Source organism: Amblyraja radiata, chromosome 14, assembly GCF_010909765.2.
Source record: "Amblyraja radiata isolate CabotCenter1 chromosome 14, sAmbRad1.1.pri, whole genome shotgun sequence".
NCBI lineage: Eukaryota > Metazoa > Chordata > Chondrichthyes > Rajiformes > Rajidae > Amblyraja > Amblyraja radiata.
The window spans coordinates 15,324,376-15,351,188 of record NC_045969.1 but is presented as its reverse complement, the minus strand read 5'-3'; the positions used below and the strand labels follow the sequence as shown (position 1 = coordinate 15,351,188).

The following is a 26,813-nucleotide window of genomic DNA, read 5'->3' as shown; positions in this document are numbered from 1 at the left end:
CCCCCCACCTCCTCTCCCTACCCACGTATAGTCTTCTCCTACCACCTGGCCTCTTGTCAGCTGCTGCCTTAGTCTCCGTGCTCAGGGTCTCCTGAGTATTGAAACTGATGTAAAACTAATTCTTCCCCTATATTTGGAGGGTTTTTGCTGTCATTTTAGAAGAATAACCCTCAGTTGCACCCCTATTTGTGTTTGCTCGTAGAAACAGGCTGCGATACTTTTGCGGAAGATAAAATATTCAGTACGTTTTTTTTATGGAAAGCAAGTCTTCATGCCGTGCCAACGATAAACCACTCTGAAAACACGGCTATGCATTGCAATAAGATTTCCTTTGGGCTTTATTTAAGGCAGAGATAGATAGATTCTTGATTAGTACGAATGTCAAGGGTTATGGGGAGAAGGCAGGAGAATGGAGTTAGGAGGGAGAGATAGATCAGCCATGAATGAATGGCGCAGACTTGATGGGCCAAATGGCATAATTCTGCTCCTATCACTTATGACCTTATGACTTATAAGACATAGGAGCAGAATAATGCCATTTGGCACATTGAGTCTACTCTGCCATAGTAAAATGGAAAAATAGATTGATTTAAATAAACTATGGCCAATTAATGGGGCACTGCCAGGAAAGTAAACTTTGAACTGCCAGGAGTAATGCCAATCGACAATGAGTCAGAAATGTGTGAGAAATGATTTATCGTTACCAGTGGAGGTGGAAGTTGTTTCATCCTTATATCATATCAAACAGTATTGTCACCTGGTTTATGTACGCTTTCTTTGTCACCTGATCAACATTGTTTGACAGTTTCGTTCCTAATTCTCCTTCTCTCAGAATAATAGTGGGATATTACTCCTATTCTCCAGCACTGGATGAAGGGAAGGTTAAAAATGACTATAAGACCACAAGACAAAGCAGCAGAATTAGGCAAATCGGCCCATTGAGTCCTCCCCGCCATTCAATCGTGGCTGATCTATATTTCCCTCTCGACCCCATTCTCCTGCCATCTCCCCGTAGTCTTTGGCGTCCTTACTAATCATGAACCTATCAATCTCTGCTTTAAGAATACCCAATGCTGTGGCCTCCACAGCAATGAATTCCACAGATTCACCACCCTCTGGCTAAAGAAATTCCTCCTCATCTCCATTCTAGTTCTTTTGCACAAAAAGTATTTGAGTCAACGTTTGCAACTGCCTTATTCATGCTTTTATGGATAGACACAAATGTTGGAGTAACTCAGCAGGACAGGCAGCATCTCTGGAGAGAAGGAATGGGTAATATTTCGGGTCGAGACCGTTCTTGGGGTTGGCTCGATAAGCATTGCCTATTCCTTCACTCCATAGATGCTACTGTACCTGTCCTGCTGAGTTACTCCAGCATTTTGTGCCTAATCTTCAGTGTAAACCAGCATTTGCGGTTCCTTCCTGCACATGCCTTTATGTTGTGTGTCAGCAGCCATATGCCGAGCTCAGCGGCTCAGTTACCACGACAACACTCCATGTACCTACACCGCCGCAGGGCCCGCAATGAGTAGCAGGCAGGTAGTGTTTTGCCACCTAATGTGTTGTGTCTGTTGCTGGCATGCCAGGGAGGCAGCAGGAGATTCCCCCATCTGTGCTCAATCACTCCTTGGCTCTGCTTTTTGTATTTGAGATGAAGGGCAAAATAGTTGTTTTAACTATAAAGCCCAGGGTACCGATTCATCTTTAACCTTTTCAACTGCCAATTCTGGGAAGATTAATGCTTTCCACAAAACAGTTGCACTCAAGGTAGACGGATGTACCTTCGCAGGTCTGGCAGCATCTCTGGAGGAAAAGGATAGGTGACGTTTCTGGTCGGGACCCTTCTTCAGACTTAAAGTAGGGGGCTTACTGAAAATCAGGGTCCTGATTTTTCCTGTTTTTTCGCACCTCCAGTTCTTCACCCCCCCTCCTCCCAAACCCCTACCTTCAGCCTGAAGAAGGGTCCCAATCTGAAATGTCACCTCTCCTTTTCCCCAAGAGATGCTGCCTGACCCGCTGTGTTACTCCAGCACGTTGTATCTCTCTTTTGTATAGACCGCCATCTGCAGTTCTTTGTTACTATATAGTTGCATTTATGCTGTTGGGTCAGGCACTTCCACATTGACCCACTTTCCAAAAACAAAATCTGTCAACTTGCTGTTAGATTTTTTATCTTGAACAATTGTTGGATAGTGGTCAGTGTTGCAGAGTGTGGAGAGGACCAGCTTTAACCTAATCAAGCCATCACACAGTTCAGGGGGTCATTCTTCCCAACTATCAGTCCTGCAGATATGTCAGTTGTGTCCGCCATGGACCAGAGTCTATTAACAACACTGGCAGCCTGATGCCATTGACATTGGAGACATGGGCAATATGTTTTTAATTTAGTTTAGTTCAGAGATACAGTGCGGAAACAGGCTCTTCGCCCTACCGAGTCCGCGCCGACCAGCGATTCCTGCACACTAACACCGCCCTTCCTACACACACTCGGGACAATTCACAAATTTACCAAGCCAATTAGCCTACAAACCTGCACGTATTTGGTGTGTTGGAGGAAACCGGCGCGCCCGGAGAAAACCCGCGCAGGTCACAGGGAGAACGTACAAAGTTTGTATAGACAGCACCCATAGTCAGGATCAAACCCGGGTCTCTGGCATTGTAATGCAGCAACTCTACCGCTACGCCACCGTGCCACCCATGCATTAACCGTGTGGGGGTGGGGGGGGCAGGCTTTGTTGCCACAATGTTTTAAGTGCACTGATCTTCACAGAGCTCTAGGGGTGGTGAGGAAAACTTTGAGGGTGTCCTTCATTCTACGAGTCCATTCTCACATCAACCTACCTGGTTAGTTTCCCCTTATGTATACACATAGGGGGCTGGGATAAGCTGCCAACCTTACTGTGAGTTGATGTACTCTCCAACCAAGCTCACAGCTGTAGGCAACCCTGCACTCTCTACCATCTGAAAGGCACTCATTGCCCAAATCTCTTCTACCTCCAAACTATAGTCAAGAGTAAAATAGTAATGCATTACAAAGCTTAAGAAACAAACCTACAGACACAGGTGTTTATTGATGGATTGAAAAATACAAGATGGAATCAGGCCCTTCGGCCCACCAGGTCCACGCCGAACGTCGATTACCTGTTAAACCGAGTAGTATGCTAGCCCATTTTTGCATCCACTCTCTATACATTTTTGACAGTTTACAGCAACCAATTAACCCGCAAACCTGCACGTCTTTGGGATGCGAGAGGAAACCGAAGCACCCGGAGAAATCCCACACGGTCACAGGGAGAACATGCAAACTCCACACAGACAGCACCCGAGGTCAGGATCAAACCTGGGTCTCTGTTGCTCTGAGGCAACAGTTCTACCACCTGTGCCACTGAGCCACCCAGAGTTTCTGAAGTAGTTTGTTATCCTTTTATTACAGATGGAGAGCTAAGTTGTTGCATTTGTTTCCTGTTGTGATTTTCTCTTGGCATTTATATCTGCAATGAAGTGAGAACAACCCCCGTAAGATTGAACTGAAGGAAGGCAATTAGCAATGGGTGTAGTGATAAGCACAGTGGAGGCGTGGTTGCGTTGGAGATGGTTGGGGGAGTGCTACGAACTGCTTTTGGATGAAGTACTGTTGTTTCACTGCTCTACCAGCCTGAGCCAAATGCCATGTCTGCTCTCCCTCCCCATCCTGATGCTGATCATCCTTTTTCCTGCCCCCCTCTATCCTGGTGAACAAGCCAGGTTAAAGGCCAAACGATCACAGTGGCAACGTCATGCAGAGTGCAGTAGATGACTGCAAATCTGAGCATTCAACCACTTTCCACAAGAAATCTGAGGTAGCAGAAATGTTGTAGGACGTTTCTTTCTTTTAGCTGAGAACCGGGTGTCAGAGTGTGACTGGGCTCTTAGCGGGAGTCCTGAGGTGAATAACAGCACCATGGCATCTTTATTAAACAAGCTTTGTTGATGGGTATAAAGAGACATGCTAAAAAACAAAGGGCTTCATTATTACATACATAACTTATCTAGAGTCATGAGAGGCAAAAGTATTTTAATGTCATATGTCCCAGATAGAAGAATGAAATTCTTACTTGCAGCAGCACAACAAGATATGTAAACATAGTAGACACAAAATGCTGGAGTAACTTAGAGGAACAGGCAGCATCTCTGGAGAGAAGGAATGGATGACGTTTTGGGTCAAGACCCTTCTTCAGACTAGCCTGGGGAAAGGGAAACAAGAGATATAGACTGACGTAGAGAGATATAGAATGAGTGAATGAAAGATATGCTGTCTATATCTCTCATTCCCCTTTCGCCTGACTAGTCTGAAGAAGTCTCTCGCACAGAAACATCACCCATTCCTTCTTTCCAGAGATGCTGCCTGTCCTGCTGAGTTAATTCAGCGTCTATCTTCGGTTTAATCTAGTATCTGCAGTTCCTTCCTACACATGTAAACATAGAACTTTGTAAACAATATAATAGAGAAGAATCAAAGTTCAGTATGTTTGCATGTGTATGGATATATAGAAATAGATAGATAGATAGATAGATAGATAGATAGATAGATAGATAGATAGATAGATAGATAGATAGATAGATAGATAGATAGATAGATAGATAGATAGATAGATAGATAGATAGATAGATAGATAGATAGATAGATAGATAGATGCACACACATGCATACACACACATAAAAACAAACAATAATAATGCAGAAAAACAATAATATATAATCTGGACAATTGCAAAAAATTTAAAAGAGAAAAAAGCTGTTATAATGAATAATTCACGGAGTAAATGTGATTGCAGTCTTTTCTTTAACTGTGCTCTTCACACTTCAGCATGCCAGCCATTCTGTTACCGCACTGCATATTTATTATAAACGGAGGATGGATTTACATTGATCCTGTGCTCCCTGTAAGTGTGATTCATACTGTGGTTCTTTCCTTGCACGGCCAATAAAGGTAGTCCCAAGTCCTGCTGCCATAGCATATTGTAAATGACACAGCACTGTAAACCACGGTGACCCTAGCCAAGCGCTCCTTCTTTCAGTGCCTTCCTGGCAATACCATGTCATCCAGTTCTGATGACAGGTATGCCGAGTTCTCAGAATTCTTTTGTACATTGCCAATTCAGCTTTTACATTTCTGGACTGTACAGAATTTCTGCCGGGCTCTCTCGCAAAGTTCCAAAGTAACAATGTCTGAATAATTCCAGAAAATGTAATTATTTAAAAATACGGGGATATAAAGCTCTATAAAGATATAATGCAATAGTATTAGGGCAAGATAGACACAAAAAGCTGGAGTCACTCAGCACGATAGGCAGCATCTCAGAAGAGAAGGAATGGATGACATTTTGGGTCAAGACCCTTCTTCAGACTAGTCAGGGGAACGAGAAACAAGGGAAAAAGACAGTGATGTAGAGAGATATAATAATAATAATAATAATAATAATAATAATAATAATAATAATAATAATAATAATAATAATAATAATAATAATAATAATAATAATAATAATAATAATATCTAGAACAAGTGAATTAAAAGAAATGCTGTCTATATCTTCATTTCCCTTTCCACTGACTAGATTGAAGATTGTACATGATGTACTATGTGTGTCAGCCAGACAGTTGAAGTTCCATTCCATAGTTTATTCAGTCGCTCAGCTCTCTGCACTCAATAGTACATCCAGGGGGAGAGCAGGAATCCAACACCCCACAATAGCAGGAATATCCAACACCTGCCTGCATTCTGCATCTCTGCACGGCACTACATAGCGGTGCCAGTCCACAATTCCTGATTGATACACTTTGTAGATCGGCACTGGTTTTCGATTAATGAATTGATTATCACATTATCACATGTGATATGCCACAGTGAAATTCTTTGTTTTCATACCATACACAAAGTATGTAAAGAGTTGCCACGAATAGGACACCGACAAGGTTACAAAGTGTTCAATGAGGTCCCCAATGGTCCCATTTTGTCCTCTCGACAGTCCCCCCACGCTGGGTCCTTCTTTGTTCTCTCAGTGCCCCCCTTACGCCGGGTCCCTCTTTGTTCTTGGCGGCGTGTCCTCGACCGACCTCCAGCACCCACCGCAGGCCTGTCTGCAAGCTGTCCGAGCAATACAGCCCAATAACATTAGAGATGTGATTACTTAATGGGAACTTGATCAGTCACAGTCCTGACTATCTCAATTTCACCAAGGCTGACGAGCGGTTCAGGTGACCACGCCGTATATTGTTCTGCAAGCAAGCACGGTCAAAAATGAAATTAAAATTATGGGCGGCACAATGGCGCAGCTTGTGGAGCTGCTGCCTCACAACGCTAGAGACCCGGGTTCGATCCTGACCTCAGCTGTCAGTGTGGAGTTTGCACGTTCTCCCTGTGACCACGTGGGTTTCCTCCGGATGCTCTGATTTCCTCCCACATCCCACAAAGGCATGCGGGTTTATTGTCTGCAGAGATTAATCGGACTCTGTAAATTGTCCTTATTGTGTAGGGAGGTGAAACAAAAGTGTGAATGGGTGATCGATGGTGGGCCTGAACCCAGAAGACCAGAGGGCTTGTTTCCATGCTGTGTTTTTCAATCAATCAATCAATCAAAACTAAAATACTCTTAATATTCAGTCAACACAGGCCGTTTCATATTTTTCCAAATCTATTGGAAAATAATAAAAGTATTAACATAGTAACTTTGCTTAAAAAATCACACATATCTGATGTAACCAGCAAATTGTTAATATTAGTTAAAATATAGTAATAAAATCACCTACTTTTTCTTACTTTCTGGCAAAGATCTGGTAGCATCTGTGGAGAAAGATGTTTGTTCAATGCATTAACATTCATTAAAACGAGAGCAAGAGAGTTAAACAGGTTCTAAGATACAGACAAAGGAGGAAGGTGAAGAATCTGTGACAGAACGGGAAACAGGAGTGATTAGATGCCAAAAGGCATTGCAACAGAAGTGACAAGTTTACATTTATGGAATTCTCCCTGGTACAAATAGAACTGCTGTCAACAACTAATGCAGACATTAGCAATGACAAATAAATTTATTTTAGAAATATTATAGGACATTTAGGCTTTTTATTCATAAGAGAGCAAATAGAATATATGTTGTGGTTGTCTTCTGCAAAGATATAACATAAAGGATAATGCAGTTTCATTGTACCATGGAGGATACATCCAACAGCACAGATAAAGGACCTGCTTGGCGGTAAGGGAGTGCTGTAATGAACTAACTCCATGGATAGTGGGACTGCTGTAAAAAGGAGAGATTAGGTCAACTATAGGCCTGTATTCTGAAGAGTTTTCAGAGCAGCACGGTGGCACAGCTGGTAGAGCTGCTGCCTCACGGTGCCAGAGACATGGGTTCGATCCCGACCTCAGGTGCTATCTGAGTGGAGTTTGCACTTTTCACTGTGACCACATAGGTTTTGTACATTCATAAGTGATAGGAGAATGATTAGGCCATTCGGCCCATCAAGTCTACTCCGCCATTCAATCATGGCTGATCTATCTTTCCCTCTCAACCCCATTCTCCTGCCTTCTCCCCATAACCCCTGACACCCGTACTAATCAAGAATCTATCTATCTCTGCCTTAAAAACATCCATTGACTTGACCTTCACAGCCTTCTGCGGCAATGAATTCCACAGATTCACCACGCTCCAACTAAAGATGTTTAGGGAGTGGATGAGAAAGTGGGATAACATGGAACTCGGCTGAATGGGTGATCAATGGACTCGGTGGGCCAAAGGGCTTGTGGTTATATGGTTATATGGTTTTCATGCTAAACTAAACTGGGAAGAATGAGACTGGATGTCAATGATATAAAGAATATTCTGAATGGCTAAAAGAGACTCAAAGCAGGGAGAATGTTTGCCCGGCTGGGGTTTGAGCACCAGGGGTGACAGTGCTAAGGTTTGTGTTAAGATATTTAGGGCTGAGATGAAGAGAAATATCTTCTTTTAGATGACAGCAGCAGCCAAATTGCTGAATATATTTGAGAAGTAGATGGATACATCTCTGGACAGAAAAGACATCATGGAAAAGAGGGAGAGAGTTTTGTATATTATATTGAGGTAATTGAACCATGATTGTATTGAATGACTAAGTGTCCTATTCTTGCTTCTATTCCCTACATTTCTGTTTTGTTTGATTGTGGTATAAGAGCAGTGTTGGAGCTAGTTATTAAGATTGAAGTACAGGTTTAAATTAATTGTTGGAAAGGATTAATGGAGAGATTAAGATTGTTTTTTGTTTTCATTCAGTGGGCAGGAAGGGTTTGGAAGTTATTCCTTGGAAAGGAGGTTACCCTTGCACATTTAATCAGTATTTGGATGTAATGTTTAAGAAGGAACTGCAGATGCTGGAAAATCGAAGGTACACAAAAATGCTGGAGAAACTCAGCGGGTGCAGCAGCATCTATGGAGCGAAGGAGATAGGCAACGTTTCAGGCTGAAACCCGTCTTAAGAATTTGGATGTAATTCTTGATTAGTAATGGTGTCAAAGATTATGGGGAGAAGGCAGGAGAATGGAGTTAGGAGGGAAAGATAGATCAACCACGATTGAATGGCAGAGCAGATTCGATGGGATAAATGACCTAATTCCGGCTCTTATGACTTAGGAACTGAAAAACATATTTGTACTTCAAGAGCTGTGACCTGCAAGGCCACAACCCTAGTGTTGGAAAAGTGGGATGTGTGGCTCATATTTGAACAGCAGAGCTATGACAGGCCAAATGGCTTTCATCATAATACAATTTCTGTTTCTTCTGTCATTTTAAAGTTTGGTTTTAGGCAGCCTGTGGTGGGTTTTCACTTATTCAAGATTTTGTTTTTGGGATGTCGCACTATTTTTCAATATAAACCAGTCATCAAAGTATAAAAACATTAGTAACCATCTGACCCCCTCCCCCCCCTCTCCAGTCCCACCATGTCCCACCCCACATAAGAATACTCACTGCACCAGAACTAATTAGCCCTAACCTTTCAGTTCCTCAAGGGATCTCTCATTCTCCTCCATCACTTCAGTGGGTGACTGACAGATCCCCTCTCAGCAACACATAACAGTAAACAAGGAAATCTCCATGGATGTTTCAGGACGTCTTTGATGAAACTCTACTTTTAAAACCTTTGTTCTTTCGAAATGTTAATGTAGATGCACTTGTTTTACTGGAAGCTCCAATCGAGTGAAATTCAAAAGAAATATTGGGCAAAATATAGCTTGGAGAGCAAATTACCACCAATTGGTGAAGCTTATCATGCAGTCTGTTAAAGGCTGCATGCCGTGCTCTGTAAACCTTACCTCTCACAACTCCACTAGCAGGGGTCGGCACGGTGGCGCAGTGGTAGAGTTGCTGCCTTACAGCGCCAGAGACCCGGGCTTGATCTTGACTACGGGTGCTGTCTGTACAGAATTTGTACATTCTCCCCGTGACCTGTGTGGGTTTTCTCCAGGTGCTCGGGTTTCCCCCCACACTCCAAAGACACACAGATTTGTACGTTAATTAGCTTGGTAAAATTATAAATTGTCCCTAGTGTGTGTAGGATAGTCATAGTGTACGGGGATCGCTGGTTGGCATGGACTGCGTGGGCCGAAGGCCCTGATTCCCCACCATATATCTCCCAACTAAACTGAATTTTGGTAGCAAAATGCAAGTGCCAACCACTACAATATAACAAGTTTGGAACAAGCAGGCAAGGATGAATGCCAACTCCAGCACATTGCTCTGTGTCTGTAAGTCAATAGGACATGGGCCATCTCAGTTACCACACCTTGCAAATCATTTCACAATCTAAGGCCATGGGTTTGTACTCATGTTGCTCCTCTCCGTTTTTGCCTTGAATCAGACCTTTGTTTTGCTGGTTAGAGTTTAGCGATAGCGCATGGAAACAGGCCGTCCGGCACTCCGAGTCCACACTGACCATCGATCACCTGCACACTAGATCTATGATATCCCTCTTCCACATCCTACCTACTAGGGACAATTTACAGAAGCCACATAACCACCAGAGAGCAGTCCTCAGCTACTATCTACCTCATTGGAGACCCTCGGACTATCTTTGTTCGGACTATACTGGACTTTATCTTGCACGATACATTATTCATGGTATTCCCTTTATCATGTATCTGTACACTGTAAATGGCTCGATTGTAATCATGTATTGTCTTTCCGCTGACTGGTACACCTCGGTACACGTGACAATAAACTAAACTAAATGCTCAATGTGCATTATTAAACTGAAGTTATTTTTTCTGTTCCCATCAGCCTGCAAACCTGGCTTCTACAAAGCTTTTGCTGGAAATGTCAAGTGTGCCAAGTGCCCTCCCCACAGCCATGCTCAAGAAGCAGGCTCCACGCACTGCAGCTGTGACAGGAACTACTTCAGGGCAGACAAGGATCCCATCTCCATGGCTTGTACCAGTGAGTACCTCTCTATCTGTACCTTGCTCCCTGCCTCTTTGTTACCTTGTCCGTCAGAGCGCTTTCTATCTATGACTATACAGGGAAAGGTGATCAGTTTCAGAAAAATCACAGCCTTACAATGATGCTGAAATCAATACCAGCATTCTGTTTCCCAGATGAGGGATGGTTTCAGCAGTATTTTGATCATTAGCCTCAACAAGCTTATTATTTGTGCTATGGATCTTTCAGCTCTGCAGGGTAAGTTTGGACATAAATCTTTGGTGGCTAGAACTTTTGTGGATACTTAAAGAAAGACTTATTTTGATATTATTGTTTTATGTGTTCTACATCTCATTTTCCCTTAGAAGTTGCATTGATCTCTGCCTCAGCAATTCCACACACAAATTATCTCTCCTCCAACATTTCTAACCTTACGCCACACGCTCCTCATAATGATTAAAGACCCCCTGTCACGGACTCATTATCGGTGAAATAGTTCTTCACAAATTGGCCTGTCACATTCCCCTTGGTTTTATCAGACTCTATTAAGCAGAGCAGTATCTGAATTTTTCTGTTGAAAAATACAGTTTTGCATTCTGACCAGGCATGTTATATACTCTCCATGGTTTTAGGGTTTCTACTATCACACATACACTTTAAGAGTAATCAAACCAACTTTTTTGTGCTATGTAACATTTATTTTTTTGGGTTAGTTTAGAGATACAGCACGGAAACAGAGTCATTTGGCTCCCTGGGTCCACACCGACTGTGGTGAATCTGTGGAATTCTTTGCCACAGAAGGCTGTGGAGGATAGGTCAATGGATATATTTAAGGCAGAGATTGATAGATTCTTGATTAGTACGGGTGTCAGAGGTTATGGGGAGAAGGCAGGAGAATGCGGTTAGGAAGGAGAGAAAGATCAGCCATGATTGAAGGGCGGTGTAGACTTGATGGGCCGAATGGCCAAATTCTGCTCCTATCACTTATGATCTTATAATCAGTGATCCTCATACACTAACACTATCCTACATCCACTAGGGACAATTTACATTTATACCAAGCCAATTAAACTACAAACCTGTACGTCTTTGGAATGTGGGAGGAAACCGGAGATCTTGGTGAAATTCCACGCAGGCCACAGGGAGAACGTACAAACTCCATACTGAGAGCACCCGTGGATCAACCCCGGGTCTCCTGCCCTGTAAGGCAGCAACTCACCCGCTACACCACCGAGCAGCCGTTTTATTTTACTCCATAGTTGAATGCAACCTAGCTTCCCAAAACTTGGGTAGGATGAGCCTAAACATGATTTTCTCAGTGTAAGAATACATGGATTCGAGAAACAGAAGATATTGGTTTAAGGTGAAGGGGAAAAGATTTAATAGGAAACTGAGGCGTAATTTTTACACACAAAGGGTAGTGAGTGTATGGAATGAGATGCCAGAGGATGTCGTTGAGGAAGGGACTTTCGTCTCATTTAAGAAACAATTAGACAGGTACATGGATAAGACAGGTTTAGTGGGATATGTGCCAAATACAGGCTGGTGGGACTATTGTAGATGGGACATTTTGGTCGGTGTGGGCAAGTTGGGCCGAAGGGCCTATTTCCATGCTGTATGACTATGACTATATAAACAAATCACTTATTTAGCATCATAGTTTTGGGTTTCCTGACTAATTAGGTCAAGTGGGAGTGATGATTCGATGCACAGACCAATTTTTCAGCTTGGCCATTAAAGCGCTCTCCATAAGCATTGCTTTTATTGGACTCTGGTGTTGCCTGCAGTCTAAAGTGAGAGTGTAAAAAGGACAGACAACAACATCAAAGGAAGTTCCTCACGTCAGTGATATAATTCAGGGGATTTCAAGGGCTTCTGGCAGATCGTATTTCTTGTGCACAAGTCGAAGAAAACTGCAATCAAGACAGAAAATCCTAAAGATGTGCAGCTTTCTACGTTAATTGGCCTCTATAAAAATTTGCCCCTAATTTGCAGGGAATGGGATAATATAGAACTAGTGTGAACAGGTGATCAATGGTTAGGGTTGGACTCAGTAGGCCGAAGGGTCTGTTTCCATGCTGTCTCTCTGAACTCTAAACTAAACTGAAAGTGTGCCGGAAGTTAGCTGCACCAAGGCAGAATGGTAGGTTGTGGTGCCTGAATGATGGTTCTTCTTCAGTAGGTCAAATCCTACAAATTCAAGTAAGATATAATTTTAACTGAGGAACTAAGTTGAATCGGCAATTGCGAAAAGAAAAAAATGCCAGATGCAGGAACAAAATTAAAAATCCATCTACTTCAGCAGTATCATTTTTTTTCATGGAGAGGTGTGCCCTCCCTGTGCTGTCTGAGCTGTGATTCCAGATGTAAAGAGAGCTTCATATGGTGCTCACACTTTGCAAGCGAGCAGTAGCCAAGGTGGAGGCAAGGACACTCCTGGAATGTCTGCATCAGACCAGCACAGGATCCTTCAAGCTTTCCTCAGCTGGAGTTGGAAGCAGAAGCTTCCCGTGAGGGGGTGTGAACTGATAGGGTGCTCCGTAAAAAGCTGGAGGGTGTGTGCCTGGCACACCGGCCGTGCTATGCACTCTTGCAGAGAGTGGGGGAGCCTGCATGCTGAAATGTTCTTTTAGGAAGTAGAAGAGAAGAAATTTCTTTAGAAAACATAGAAGAAACATAGAAAATAGGTCCAGGAGTAGGCCGTTTGGCCCTTCAAGCCAGCGCCGCCATTCATTGTGATCATGGCCTTTAGCCAGATGGTGGAGAATATGTGGAATTCTTTGCCACGGAAGGCTGTGGAGGCCAAGTCAATGGATGTTTTTAAGGCAGAGATAGATGGATTCTTGATTAGTACAGGTGTCAGAGGTTATGGGGAGTAGGCAGGAGAATGGGGTTAGGAGGGAGAGATAGATCAGCCATGATTGAATGGCAGAATAGACTTGATGGGCCAAATGGCCTAATTTCTACTCTCCTATTCCTTATGACCTTATGATGTTGTAGGACTTGTATTACTCCCCTCATCCTTAGAGTGATTGGCCTAGGATCAAGTGTGACGTTCACATGAATGCATGAAGGTCCTCACCAAGGGCCTGCTCTGGATAAATCCATCTTGAATAGGTCGCCATATGTCTTCGCTTTTGACTGTTCACTTCTCCAATGATCTACAGCACATTGCTTGATAGCTGATTGCTTGAGGTGGAAGATACCAACAGATAGTTCAAGGAAAGTGGCCACTGAAATGGGAAGCCTCCTTCTCATATGGGGGGGGGGGGGGGGGGGGGTTGGAGAATGGGAGAAGGGATGGAGTGGGGGAGAAGGTGATGTGAGCGGTGGGGGTAGTGAATAAGGATGAGAAGAGTGGAGCGGGGAGAAGGGAGGAGAGGAGGACGTCCCCCATTTGTGGACCCAGCCTGTGACAGCTAGATCCCACTAACAGCTCATGGCCAACAGTTTAGTTCCCATGAGGAGCAGGCAAAAGCTAGGGTTAGGGTTAGGGTTAGGGTTAGGGTTAGGGTTAGGGTTAGGGTTAGGGTTAGGGTTAGGGTTAGGGTTTGGGGTTGGGGTTGGGGTTGGAGTTGGGGTTGGGGTTGGGGTTGGGGTTGGGGTTGGGGTTGGGGTTGGGGCTGGGGTTGGGGCTGGGGTTAGGGTTAGGGTTTGGGTTTCCTCCGGCACTCCAAAGACGCACAGGTTTGTATAAATTGTCCCTAGTGTGTGTGGTATAGTGTGCGGGGGATCGCTGGTCACAGGCTGGGTCCAGAAATGGGGGGGCGTTGGGGAAAGTGGGGCGGGGGGGGGTTAGAGAATGGGAGAAGGGAGGGAGAGGGGGAGAAGGGGATGTGAGGGGAGGAGGTAGAGGATAAGGGGGAGAAGATTGGGCAGGGAGAAAGGAGGAAAAGGGGGGAAGAGAAGAAAGGGGGGAGAGGGGAGGGGAGAAGGGTAGAGGGGAGTGGAGAAGGAGGGATGGAGGCGGGAGGGGGGAAGAGGGGAGAGGGAAGTTAAGTCTACACTCACTGAATCTATCCCTGGTGATCGGATCTGGAAGCGGATCAATACATCTATAAATAAAACAGAACGACTGACTCAGACATCTTTTCATTTGCACAATTGATTTTATTGTATTAAATTTAATATATCACTGTTTAAAATCCTTGCATTGAAGGAAGAATATTTTACAGCCTCAACCCTAACCGGGCATCACCCGCATGACAACATACGTCAGCGTGTATGTCGTGCAACTTGACGGTTTTACGGGCGTCAGTCACTGACGCTCCGCAGTCGCCCAAATGTCGCCAAAGTGGGACAGGCCCTTAACACTGCACCACTGCGCCGCCCCAAAACTGTGAAAGTGTGGGTTTTCTGTTCCTTGCATCTATATATCACACCGGTTATTACCTAATTGACATTTTGCATTAGTGCAACGTAACCTCCCTGCTTTTGTCCACTAGGACTGTATTCATGAATTCTATATTACTATATTGCTTCCTATAACTTCACGTTTTATGATGAAAGTGGGCAAATCACAACCTGATCACAGTCAGAATCCTTTGCGACTTTATTACAAATATTGTTTTTTTAACAACATGTGGGATCTCGGAAAACGTCCTGTTTCTGTTGGCATCAATGGTGGGAAGTGTTGAGATGAGTCCAAGTGTCTCTCCAGAAGCCTCTAGCCCGAGGAGTCAACAACATGGGTAGGGAAATCAACTGTCTGAAGAAAAACATGTTGGAGTACGTTCCAAGGCAGTAAAACACCAATAAACCCATCAAACTGTCTTAATGAATTGGTTAGTGTAACAAAAGGTCATGACCAAAGACAATTGCAACATGACAGATGTCTCATTGATTGAACCCTGCTGGTTCCAAGGGATTATGATGTAAATTAAAATCCTCAAAGTGTTGCAGTTTTGAAGCAGACTGTACATTTAATTCTGTAGACTGTACATTTAATTCTATCTGTTATCACGCACTTAAACCCAAATGCAAGACTTTATTACCTTTTAGTTCACATCTTATTATATTTAGCCCATGCCATATTTTACATTGTATTAATTACTGTTTGTCCTGTTGTCGAGAAGGTGATTTATCGACTAGCCACCAGTGCTGTGATTACAATAGTTTGAATGAGGCTGATCCAACACATCAAAAAAACATACAAGATACGAGTGTAACTCAGCAGGTCAGGCAGCATCTTTGGAACAATCTGTAGTTTGGTTTAGTTTAGAGATACAGTGCGGAAACAGGCCCTTCGGCCCACTGAGTCCGCACTGACCAGCAATCCCCGCACATTAATGCTATCCTACACACCTGTTAGGGCCATACAAAGGTGAACAGGTTAACAACTGCTGGCAAGAGAGTTCTGACGGTGCTTTGGGTAGTGATCATTCTGCTGCCCAGCAAGCATCAAGTTTCGAAGTTGACAAACTTAGTTTAAAATTTACAGATATGAAACTTAGCCAATGTCACTGTTTTTGCTAAGATGGAATTTCCCAATGTATTCACATCCAGAGTTCAAGGTACTGCTTTTACTTATAATCTGACTTCAATATTTTTTCTGACTTTGTATTATCATAATATTCATTTGAATAAATTCATATTGATATTCTCTGCTACTTTCTGAGGTGTGAATTTTAAAGTAGCAGACGGAGGGATTTCATGCAATGTGTTAAAACATTCACTTCTAATATTACACAAAATGGTTTCAACAACTTAAATACACATGCTGTGAAAAGGTATCTCGGTAACACCCTGTGGAATGCATCAAGTAAACGCTTAAACACTGACATGCAATACAAGTCAACTTGCCTACTTATTGCTGGGTTGAATTCACCGTTAAATATAGGTGAAAATTAAAATTATTTATTGTATGGTACTGTTGAGCCAGCAGAGTTTAATGGAACTGAGGGAACTAGTTTAATGGAACTAAGGGGCAGTCAAAATGAAGAAGCTTTGTACCATGCTTCGAAGAGAACTGGGCTCACTCTCAACCAGCCAAAAGTCAATGTAAACTAAGCCCAGTGGCATTATTGGATAATGGTTTGTTATCAAGGAATATTAGATAAAAAGGAAATTCAATAAAGTGCCTCTATGCTTCATAATTCCAAGGGTTAATCAGTAATCTACTGAGTGACTGATACTTAACAACTCATTGGAGAAGGATTAATAGTTCATTTCACATTAAAATGAAGTGTGAATATGAATCCCTCTCGCATGTTTTATTTTTTTCTGTTAATAAAGTCAGACATCAGTTACATTTATTCAGCAAGGTCCGAGAGCTCAAAGGATTAAACTGAAATTATGGTAAACCAGAATTAATCCAGATTTAATTAAAATATTATTGCTGGCTGAAGCACCTACCCAGCATACTCTGATCTATAGCTTAAGACTGCAAGAGTTTATTGTACACACAAGGATCTGCAGGCAGATGCTGGTGTACAAAAAAAACCACACAAGATGCTGGAGTAATTCAGCGGGTCAGGCAGCTTCTCTGGAGAATGTGGATCAGAAGAAGGACCCTGACTCGAAATATCACCTATGCATGTACTGCCTGACTCGCTGAGTTACTCCAGCACGTTGTCCAAATATTTATCATAAGCTGTGTTGGAAGGAACTGCAGATGTTGGTTTAAACCGAAGATAGACACAAAAAGCTGGAGTAACTCAGCGGGTCATGCAGCATCCCCGGAGAAAAGGAATAGGTGACGTTTCGGGTTGAGACCCTTCTTCATACATTATTGTAAGCTAATGATTTTGCCTTATTTAAGGGGAGCAGCAATTAACATTTCTTCTGCTTGTTATCTTCTCATTGTTCCTCGTGGTCCCAGGGCCTCCGTCCAATCCAAGGAACGTGTTTTCCAACATCAACGAGACGTCGGTGATCTTGGACTGGAGCTGGCCGATCGATGCGGGAGGCCGCAAGGATGTGACCTTCAGCGTCTACTGCAAGAAGTGTGCCGTCGGCCCCAGGCAGTGCGAGCCGTGCCTGGGCAATGTCCACTTCGTGCCACGGCAGAAGGGCCTGGCTAACACCACCGTGACGGTGGTCGACCTGCTAGCACACACCAACTACACCTTCGAGATCGAGGCGGTGAATGGGGTGTCCGCGTTGAGCATGGTGCCCCGACAGCTTGCCACTGTCTCCATCACCACTAATCAGGCCGGTGAGTTCACACTTTATTCAGCAAAGTAAAAGCATCAAAGGGGCAAAATGAACCGAAGAAATAAACTGCTTCCGTTGGCATGTGTGTAATGAGGGGAGATGAAGAGATTTATTTTTAAACCATAAGACATAGGAGCGGATTCAGGCCATTCAGTCCAACGAGTCTACTCTGCCATTCAATCATGGCTGATCTACTTTGCCCTCTCAACCTGATTCTCCTGCCTTCTCCCCATAATCTTTGACACCCTTACTAATCGAGAATCCATCAATCTCTCTTTTAACAATACCCAGTAACTTGGCCTCCAAAGCCATCTGAGACAACGATTTCCACAGATTCACCACCCTCTGGCTGAAGAAATTCCTCCTCATCTGCATTCTGAAGGTAGGTCCTTTTATTCTGAGGCCAAGCCCTCTGGTTCTAGACTCTCCCATTACCAGAAACATCCTCAGCACATCAACTCTATTCAGGCTTTTCATTATCTGGTAGGTAGGCACCAGTAAGATGCTGTGATCTGGTATGCATTTCAGAAATGGAGGATGATTGTCGGTTACATAGAAACATAGAAACATAGAAAATAGGTGCAGGAGGAGGCCATTCAGCCCTTCGAGCCGGCACCACCATTCATTGTGATCATGGCAGATCGTCCCCTATCAATAACCCATGCCTGCCTTCTCCCCATATCCCTTGACTCCACTAGCCCCTAGAGCTCTATCTAACTTTCTCTTAAATCCATCCAGTGATTTGGCCTCCACTGCCCTCTGTGGCAGCGAATTCCATAAATTCACAACTCTCTGGGTGAAAACGTTTTTTCTCACCTCAGTCTTAAATGACCTCCCCTTTATTCTAAGACTGTGGCCCCTGGTTCTGGACTCGCCCAACATTGGGAACATTTTTCCTGCATCTAGCTTGTCCAGTCCTTTTATAATTTTATATGTTTCTATAAGATCCCCCTCATCCTTCTAAACTCCAATGAATACAAGCTAGTCTTTTCAATCTTTCCACATATGACAGTCCCGCCATCCCAGGGATCAATCTCGTGAACCTACGCTGCACTGCCTCAATCACAAGGATGTCCTTCTTCAAATTAGGAGACCAAAACTGTACACAATACTCCAGATGTGGTCTCACCAGAGCCCTATACAACTGCAGAAGAACCTCTCTACTCCTATACTGAAATCCTCTTGTTATGAAGGTCAACATTCCATTAGCTTTCTTCACTGCCTGCTGTACCTGCACGCCAACTTTCAGTGACCGGTGTACAAGGTTCAAAGGTAACTTTCAAAAGGGCTGGAATATTTTAATCAAAGATAAATATTTTCAAGGTCATGTAAAAAGATCAAGAGATATAATAATTGGTAGCTCATTCAGAGAGCTAACATAATACAATGACCAAAAGCCTTTATATTCTGATCTATAGTTCTGATATCCTTTAGATTTGTGGATTTGGGGTAAAATTACAATGTATTTCTTGAGACATTGGATATTAATGATTTTATAGACCATTGACTAAGTATCTAGTTGATGCAAAGAAACCCATAATAGAAACATAGAAAATAGGTGCAGAAGTAGGCCATTCGGCTCTTTGAGCCAGCACCACCATTCAATATGTTCATGGTCCTAAGAGCTATATCTAACTGATATAATGTGTCTGTTATTTTATTACCAGTCATGTCCATCCCACCCGACAAAATGTAGCACAATCTTATTGATAGAATCTTACTGATTCCTTCTGTATTAACATATGCAGAAAAACATGATGAATATTAAGGTGTGTACATTTATTTAGCTGGGAGCAGATACTTTAATCGGAGGGACGACAAGCTTGTTGATACCAATCTGCTTTGTTGAACTATTTTAAAAGAATAAATATCAAAGAAATAAATATTAAATAAGAAAAAGAATAAAGGTTGCCCCCTGGATTCAACCGTCTGGGTCACTAAAGCTTGGAGGGCAATGATGGTGCCAGACAGATGTTTTATGCACATTCGTTTATTCAGCAGCTCCACCCCTGACCTCTTCCTTTCTTCACGCTGACCGTAACATTGAACTCACATTCCACCTGGGTTTAGTGAGTTGGTTTCACAGTCATCACGGTGACCATTCAGGTTCCCTTCAGTTAAACATTCTCGTACTGTACACTGCATTTTATACGGATGATGTAAGTATGGTTGAATGAAATAATTTACATTTTTCCAATCTTTTGTGATGCTGTGGCAATCTACCTTTCTGCAGGACTAGCAGGATAGCGCAGGTATAAAACAGTTGTTCTAGAATCATAAGGCCATAAGGAATACGAGTAAAATTATGCCATTCAGCCCATCAAGTCTACTCCGCCATTCAATCATGGCTGACCTATCTCTCCCTCCCAACCCCATTCTCCTGCCTTCTCCTCATAACTTCTGACACCTGTTCTTTAGTAACTTGTCAGTTTCTTTGTTGAACTAAATTAAGGCGCATGTTGCAATCAAAAGCGTTTGAACAAGGAATCTATCTATCTCTGCCGTAAAAAATATCCACTGATTTGCCCTCCACAGCCTTCCGGGGCGAAGAATTCCACAGATTCACCACCCTCTAATTAAAGACTAAATCTACAGGCGCTGTACAGATAAGAATAGAAAATGCTGGAATCGTACAGTGATTTTTAACCATTGTTGTATTCACGCTATGCCCAGTGTGTAACAATTAGTCTCAGGAACAAACTGAACCCAGCTCTCCAATATTATTGCCATTTATTGAATTCAAAAGTGGATAGGAATGAGACACAATGAAACATAATTATATTCATGTTAAACAAACCCTACTACATTGTTTAGATACCAGGAACTGCAGATGCTGGTTTAAACAAAAAGACACAAAGTGCTGGAAGCATCTCCAGAAAACACCACAGATGCGTGACATTTTGGGTTGGTACCCTTTGTCAAGCTGACTGTGACTCTTTACTTTCATGTTCTCCAGAGATGCTGCCTAACCCCCTGAGTTACTCCAGCACTTTATTTATTTTGTCCATTACATAGTCTTTACTTTACAGTGGCTTAGCAATACTTGTCTTGCCTTCTGGTTGGAAAAAAAAGAAACAAACCCAAATTGAATGCAAGCATTTGTCAGAAATACTTCCTTAGTGAAGAACATATACTACAATAAAACAAAAAATCTCCCAAACAGTCAGCAAGTCAGACTGCACCAAGAGTAGCGGAAAAGACGGCAAAAAATTGTGAACGCTGCCCAGTCCATCACCGGCTCTGACCTCCCCACCATCAAAGGGAGTTATCGGTCGCTGCCTCAAAAAGGCAGCAAACATCATTAGAGACCCACACCGTCCTGGCCACATACTCATCTCACCACTGCCATCGGGAAGAAGGTGCAGGAGCCTGAGAACTGTAACATCCAGGTTCAGGAACAGCTTCTTCCCTACAGCCATCAGGCTATTAAACACTACAACCTCATAAGTTCTGAACTGCAATAGAATAGACTATTATTATTATTATTATTGCACTGTTATTGTTTGTTTTTTGAGTATGTGTGCATGTGTGTAGAAAAAAATATGGATAAATATATGTGAGTATGTGTATATATACACAATTAACTTTTTTTCTCGCGTTTATCATATTATTTATTATGATTACATGTTCTGTTGTGCTGCAGCAAGTAAGAATTTAATTGTTCTATCTGGGACATATGACAATAAAACACTCTTGATTCTTGAGTCATAGAATAATACAGTGTGAAAACAGGCCCTTTGGCCCAACTTGCCTACACCGGCCAACATGTCCCAGCTGCACTAGCCCCACCTGCCAGCATTAGGTCCATATCCCTCCAAACCTCCTTGAACAATTGAGTACCATTCCGGGGCTGGTGAGTCTAACTTCGAATGGATTTGGAGTCATGGATGGGCTTGGTGACGAAAATGGCAGATTTTCCTCCACTGAAGACTATAAGTACATCAAATAGTTATCTTAACTCTAACCATATGTTTGTGACATAAGAGCATTACTGAAGCAACATTTTTTTAAGGATCCAATTTATGTCAATAAACTGTATTTGCATTCCCAAATTGGCAAGGTGAGATTTGAGCTCATGACATTTCTTCTCCAACTGCTTCCCTGAAGTATCTCAAGCAAGAGGCCACTCTTCCAGCCCAAGCCAAGCCAAGCCTCAGAGATGTGAAGCAACTTCACAGTAGTTTGATATGCAGGGAATGAAGGTATATGGATTATGTGCAGGGAGATAAGAGTTGGTCTTGGCATCATGATCAGCACAGACAATGTGGGCCGAAGGGCCTGTTTCTGTGCTGTACTGTTCTGTTCTATGTTCAAATATTAGCACACTGGAGCATATGCTTAGGGAATAATGGCAGGAATCACAAGTCTATAACACTATAAAGAAAATAGCCGCTGTCTATCTTCTTTTGACCAGAATCATTGAGACTAAATGGCAGCACCAGCAGCCAAAGATCTTATGTCTTTGCCAGCAGCTATTGTCTAAGCTGAGACCAGCTGAAATCACGAGCAGGAGTTGAATTTGAATTCTCTTCTGTCTTTGTTCTTTGGTGCACAGAACTATAATTGGAAGTGAGAAACTATGGAGTGTATTGCAATCCCTTGTGTCATCATTTGTAGCACTTGTCTTTTCAGTTATTAAAGTCACCTTCACTTATGGGATAAAGGCAAACAAATATTTTCACAGGGATTTGTTAGCTAACTTCTGTTTATTGACTGTATAAAGTAGTACAATCGAAAGCATAAATCATACATCAGTTTAATCTAAATATAGGGTTGCACAAATTTAAAGAGCAGATGAGTTTATTATTTTTAATCATTTAAAATGCTTGAAGGAAAGGACTTGCTTAAAAGCAGCAATTGTTTAACTTATGGAGTTGATATTGGCTGAAAGCCCATGATTGGTATCTTTCCTAATTGAGAAACATTGGAAATTTAAGAGCTCTGTAGTATTTTTTCTTTGCAGCGTTCAAATAAAGTTAGCTGCATTAGTACTCAGTACAAGCACTCTCTCGCCAGACTGCCTTGCATAGATATTTTAAAACTTGTTAAATTCAGTAATAGCTTTGACAGAAGCCTTCTGCCGAAACTTGTGATAGACCTTCCAGGGACAAGGTCTTTGTGCCTTGTTGCTGAGGCCTCAACTCCCTGTCCAGATTATGGCCAGCCAATTTAATCATCCTACTGCATTTGGCCCAGGTAAGTGTGACTCTGTGTTGAATGCAGGTGGCAATGACTGCAGGAGGTGGAATTCATCCAACAATATCTAATCCTTTATATTTAGAAACCTAAACGGCCCATAGTTACAAATGACTTAACCTTCATTCAGCTGTCACTGAAGAATTCTTTAAATATGCCAGATCTACACTAAGAGATATTTGAAGATGTTAAACAAAAGAAAATTTGTTTAAAAAAACAATCTATTCCATCTTAATTTACTACCAAATGAGGGGGGATCTCATTGAAACTTACCGAATAGTGAAAGGCCTGGGTAGAGTGGGTGTGGAGAGGATGTTTCCACTAATGGGAGAGTTTGGGGTCAGAAGGTACAGCCTCAGAATAAAAGAATGTACCTTTAGAAAGGAGACAAGGAGGATTTTTTTTAGTCAGAGTGTGGTGAATCTGATGAATTAATGGCCACAGAAGGCTGTAGAGGCCAAGCCATTGAGTATTTTTAAAGTGGAGATTGATAGATTCTTGATTAGTAAGGGTATCGAGGATTATGGGAGAAGGCAGGAGAATATGGGTTGAGAGGGAAAGATAAATCAGCCATGATTGAATGGCAGAGCAGACTCGAAGGGCCGAATGGCCCAATTCTGCTCCTATGACTTAAGAACATGAAATCTGCACTGATATCAGTAGTTCCTCATATTCTGTACCTAGGCTAAGTGTCAATTCCTCAGCATAGTGCTAGGATTCACAGTTAAACTGGGCCCAACCATTGGAACGAATACAAAGTCCCACCACGAAGCACAGTGACAAAGTGATACCATTAGTCACTCTGTCCTGGACCTGCAACACTTACATGATATTCCAGGACGTTTGTCTGTTTGGAATGGATGAACACTGGTGGCTTCTTTAAGAACCCTAGATCACAAGCAAAATAATTCAGCCCATTAACAATCCTATGTCAATTGGTATAGGAAGGAACTGCAGATGCTAGTTTAGCAACTCAGCGGAACAGGCAGCATCTCTGGATAGAAGGAATGGGTGACGTTTCGGGTCGAGATCCTTCTTCAGACAGAAGAAGTCTGAAGAATCTGGAGTCTTCAGGAGTCTGAAGATGGGTCTCAATCCGAAACATCACCCATTCCTTCTATCCAGAGATGCTGCTTGTTCCACTGAGTTACTCCAGCATTTTGTGGCTATCCTATGTCAATTGGATTGGGTTCTATGCTATTTTATGTGGGCAGCAACTGGGTAGTTCTGCCCAGTACTATTGAATTCACAACATAATCTTGTCCCAGCCCTTTCCCCCACCCCAATGTCCCACTAAAATAAGAAATTGCAAGATTAAGCATGACATTATTTAAAGCTGGCGCGTTCAATTTTTGCAGCCATTTTTTGCTCTTTGGCTCAATCTTGCTCCTTAGTTGAGATGGTACATATTACGAGAAAACCTCTAACTTGAACCTCCCATAATGGAATTTTAAACTAATAGCAGAATTACACGTTTTGGAGAACTTCAGAATTAATATTTAATTAATGTTTCAAAAATGGAAGTTATTGTTTAAACAAATAAATTATAATATTTCCACATTTATCATTTTTCCATGAGCGACACATTGGCGTAGGGGTAGAGCTAATGCCTTACAGCGCTAGAGACCTGGGTTCGATCCTGACTATGGCTGCTTGTCTGTATGGAGTTTGTACATTCTCCCCGTGACCTGCATGGGCTTTCTCCGAGATCTTCAGTTTCCTCCCACACACCACACGCCATAGGTTAATTAGCTTGGTATAATTGTAAAAATTATATCTCGTGTGTGTAGGACAGTGCTAGTGTACAGGGATAGCAGGCCAGTACGGACTCGGTGGGCTGAAGGGCCTGTTTCTGCGCTGTATCTCAAAACTAAACTAAACTAAAAAACAACATTTATCTCAGTGGCTTACTTTACCTGTAAGGTGAGCATTACAGCGAAGAATGTGGACAGGCTTGATAAAAGACCTGAAACGTCACCTGTTCCTTTTCTCCTGAGATGCTAACTGACCCGCTGAGTTACTCCAGCTTTTTGTGTCTATCTTTGATAAAAATGCTGCTATTTTTCACCATCCAATGCCAATTAACCATATAACCATATAACAATTTACAGCACGGAAACAGGCCATCTCGACCCTTCTAGTCCGTGCCGAACACGTATTCTCCCCTAGTCCCATATACCTGCGCTCAGACCATAATCCTCCATTCCTTTCCCGTCCATATAACTATCCAATTTATTTTTAAATGATAAAAACGAACCTGCCTCCACCACCTTAACAGTTCCTTTGGCCTACCAAGTCCACGCTGACCATTGAACCCCCATTTACACTAGTTCTATGTTATCGTTCTTTCTCATCCACACATATGGGGCAATTTACAGAGGCAATTAATCTACAACCTCACACAGCATTCGGATGTGGGAGGAAACCGAAGCACATGGAGGAAACCCACCCGGTCACATGGAGAACATGCAAACTCCACGCAGACAGCACTCGAGCTCAGGATCGAACAGGGTCTCTGGTGCTGTGACGCCCACTTTACTTTTATCACCGTGACGCTCATCACATTTCAGTGTTGACCAGAATACCACAAGAGAAAAAGACCAACGGAAGTATTCTAGCACTGAAACACTCCCTTTCTACTGCAGATGTTTCACTTAGATTGCCGGCTTAGCCCCTGGTGAGAAGTTTGGTACTTGGTCAGCTGTAGATGTAGTATAGTTTAGTTTAATTTAGAGACACAGCACGCAAACAGGCGTGTCTGGGCTGACCACCGAGTCTGGGCTGACCAACGATCCCTGCACACTAACACTATTCTACACAAACTAGGAACAATTTACCTTTTCCCAAGCAAATTAACCTACAAACCTGTACGCCTTTGGAGTATGGGTGGAAGCCGGAGATCTCGGTGAAAACCCACGCAGATCACGGAGAGAAAGTACAAACTCCGTACTGACAGCACCAGTAGTCAGGATCGAACCCGAGTCTGTGGTGCTGCAAGGCAGCAACTTTATCGCTGCGCACCATGCCGTACAGGTAAACTGTAAACCTGTTTAAAAGAACGGCAGCACATTTCTGGGATCATCGGCGAGATCTGGGCTGTTGTGGGAAAAGGAGCAGGCGGCATGTAAACATTTGAAAGCAGTGACATCGAACGTTAATCTGATAAGCAAACTACCTTTGTTTGTTTGTTTGTGGTTGGTTATAGTTAAAAAGCCAGAATTGGTAGAATGAGGCATAACTAGGGAGAGGCACGGTGATTGATGGGTGCGAACATTGCTCTCCTCTCCAATCAGGCTGAATATCATCAAATGCCAGCTGCTGCACTCCCAGATGTCCATTTTTGTTCAAGCACCAGAACAGGGTGCTGCACAGTTGATTTATAGGAGTGTTTAACCAGGCAGCGGTCCAATTAGTTCCCACCCAGATATTATGCAGAGGGCCTTGCACAAGAGTAGCAATGGATAACGAGTGAAAAGTCAATCACGGGCCAGCACTATAGATTCACCAATTCCAGAGGAAATAAGATCAGAATCAACTGTTTTAATATATTTAACTTGACATTTTTCTGCTCCCACAGCATTCCGATAGGAATAATCAAATCTCATTAGAACAGATATAAATGGAAGCGCGTTGAAAAGGATATTGCTCTCTGGTCAGCTGAGGTATCTTTCATGAATTGTATCACATGCAAAAAAAAAGGCAATGATCCGCAATAGTTGGCAAGATGGTGGATTGTTGCACTGGTGGAACCCAGTTGCCGTATAGCTCCAGCGATCTGGGTTCAATCCTGACCTCAGGGGTTGTTGGTGCAGGGTTTGCACGTTCCTGCAGGTAATGCTGCTTTCTCCCACATTCCAAGGACATGCAACTATGCAAATCGACAATCGGGGCAGCCCAGTGGCGCAGCGGTAGATTTGCTGCCCTAAGGGCTTATCCCACTTAGGTGATGTTTTAGGCGACTACATGGTCGCCGGGCTGTCACCTGTAGGGTCGTGAGTGGTCTCCTCAGTCGCTCAATGAGTCGTCGCATCTTT

The 26,813-nt window shown here is 42.9% G+C and overlaps 1 protein-coding gene across 2 annotated transcripts in view; it reads left to right on the top strand.

Moving 5' to 3' along the window:
- Positions 1-26,813, top strand: part of epha3 (EPH receptor A3) — a 224,311-nt gene that overhangs the window by 115,230 nt on the left and 82,268 nt on the right. For both annotated transcript variants that reach the window (XM_033032598.1, XM_033032597.1), the window contains exons 4-5: positions 10,291-10,446; positions 17,249-17,584. In XM_033032598.1, the coding sequence (XP_032888489.1) occupies positions 10,291-10,446; positions 17,249-17,584 (492 nt within the window). The remainder of the gene's footprint in view (positions 1-10,290; positions 10,447-17,248; positions 17,585-26,813) is intronic.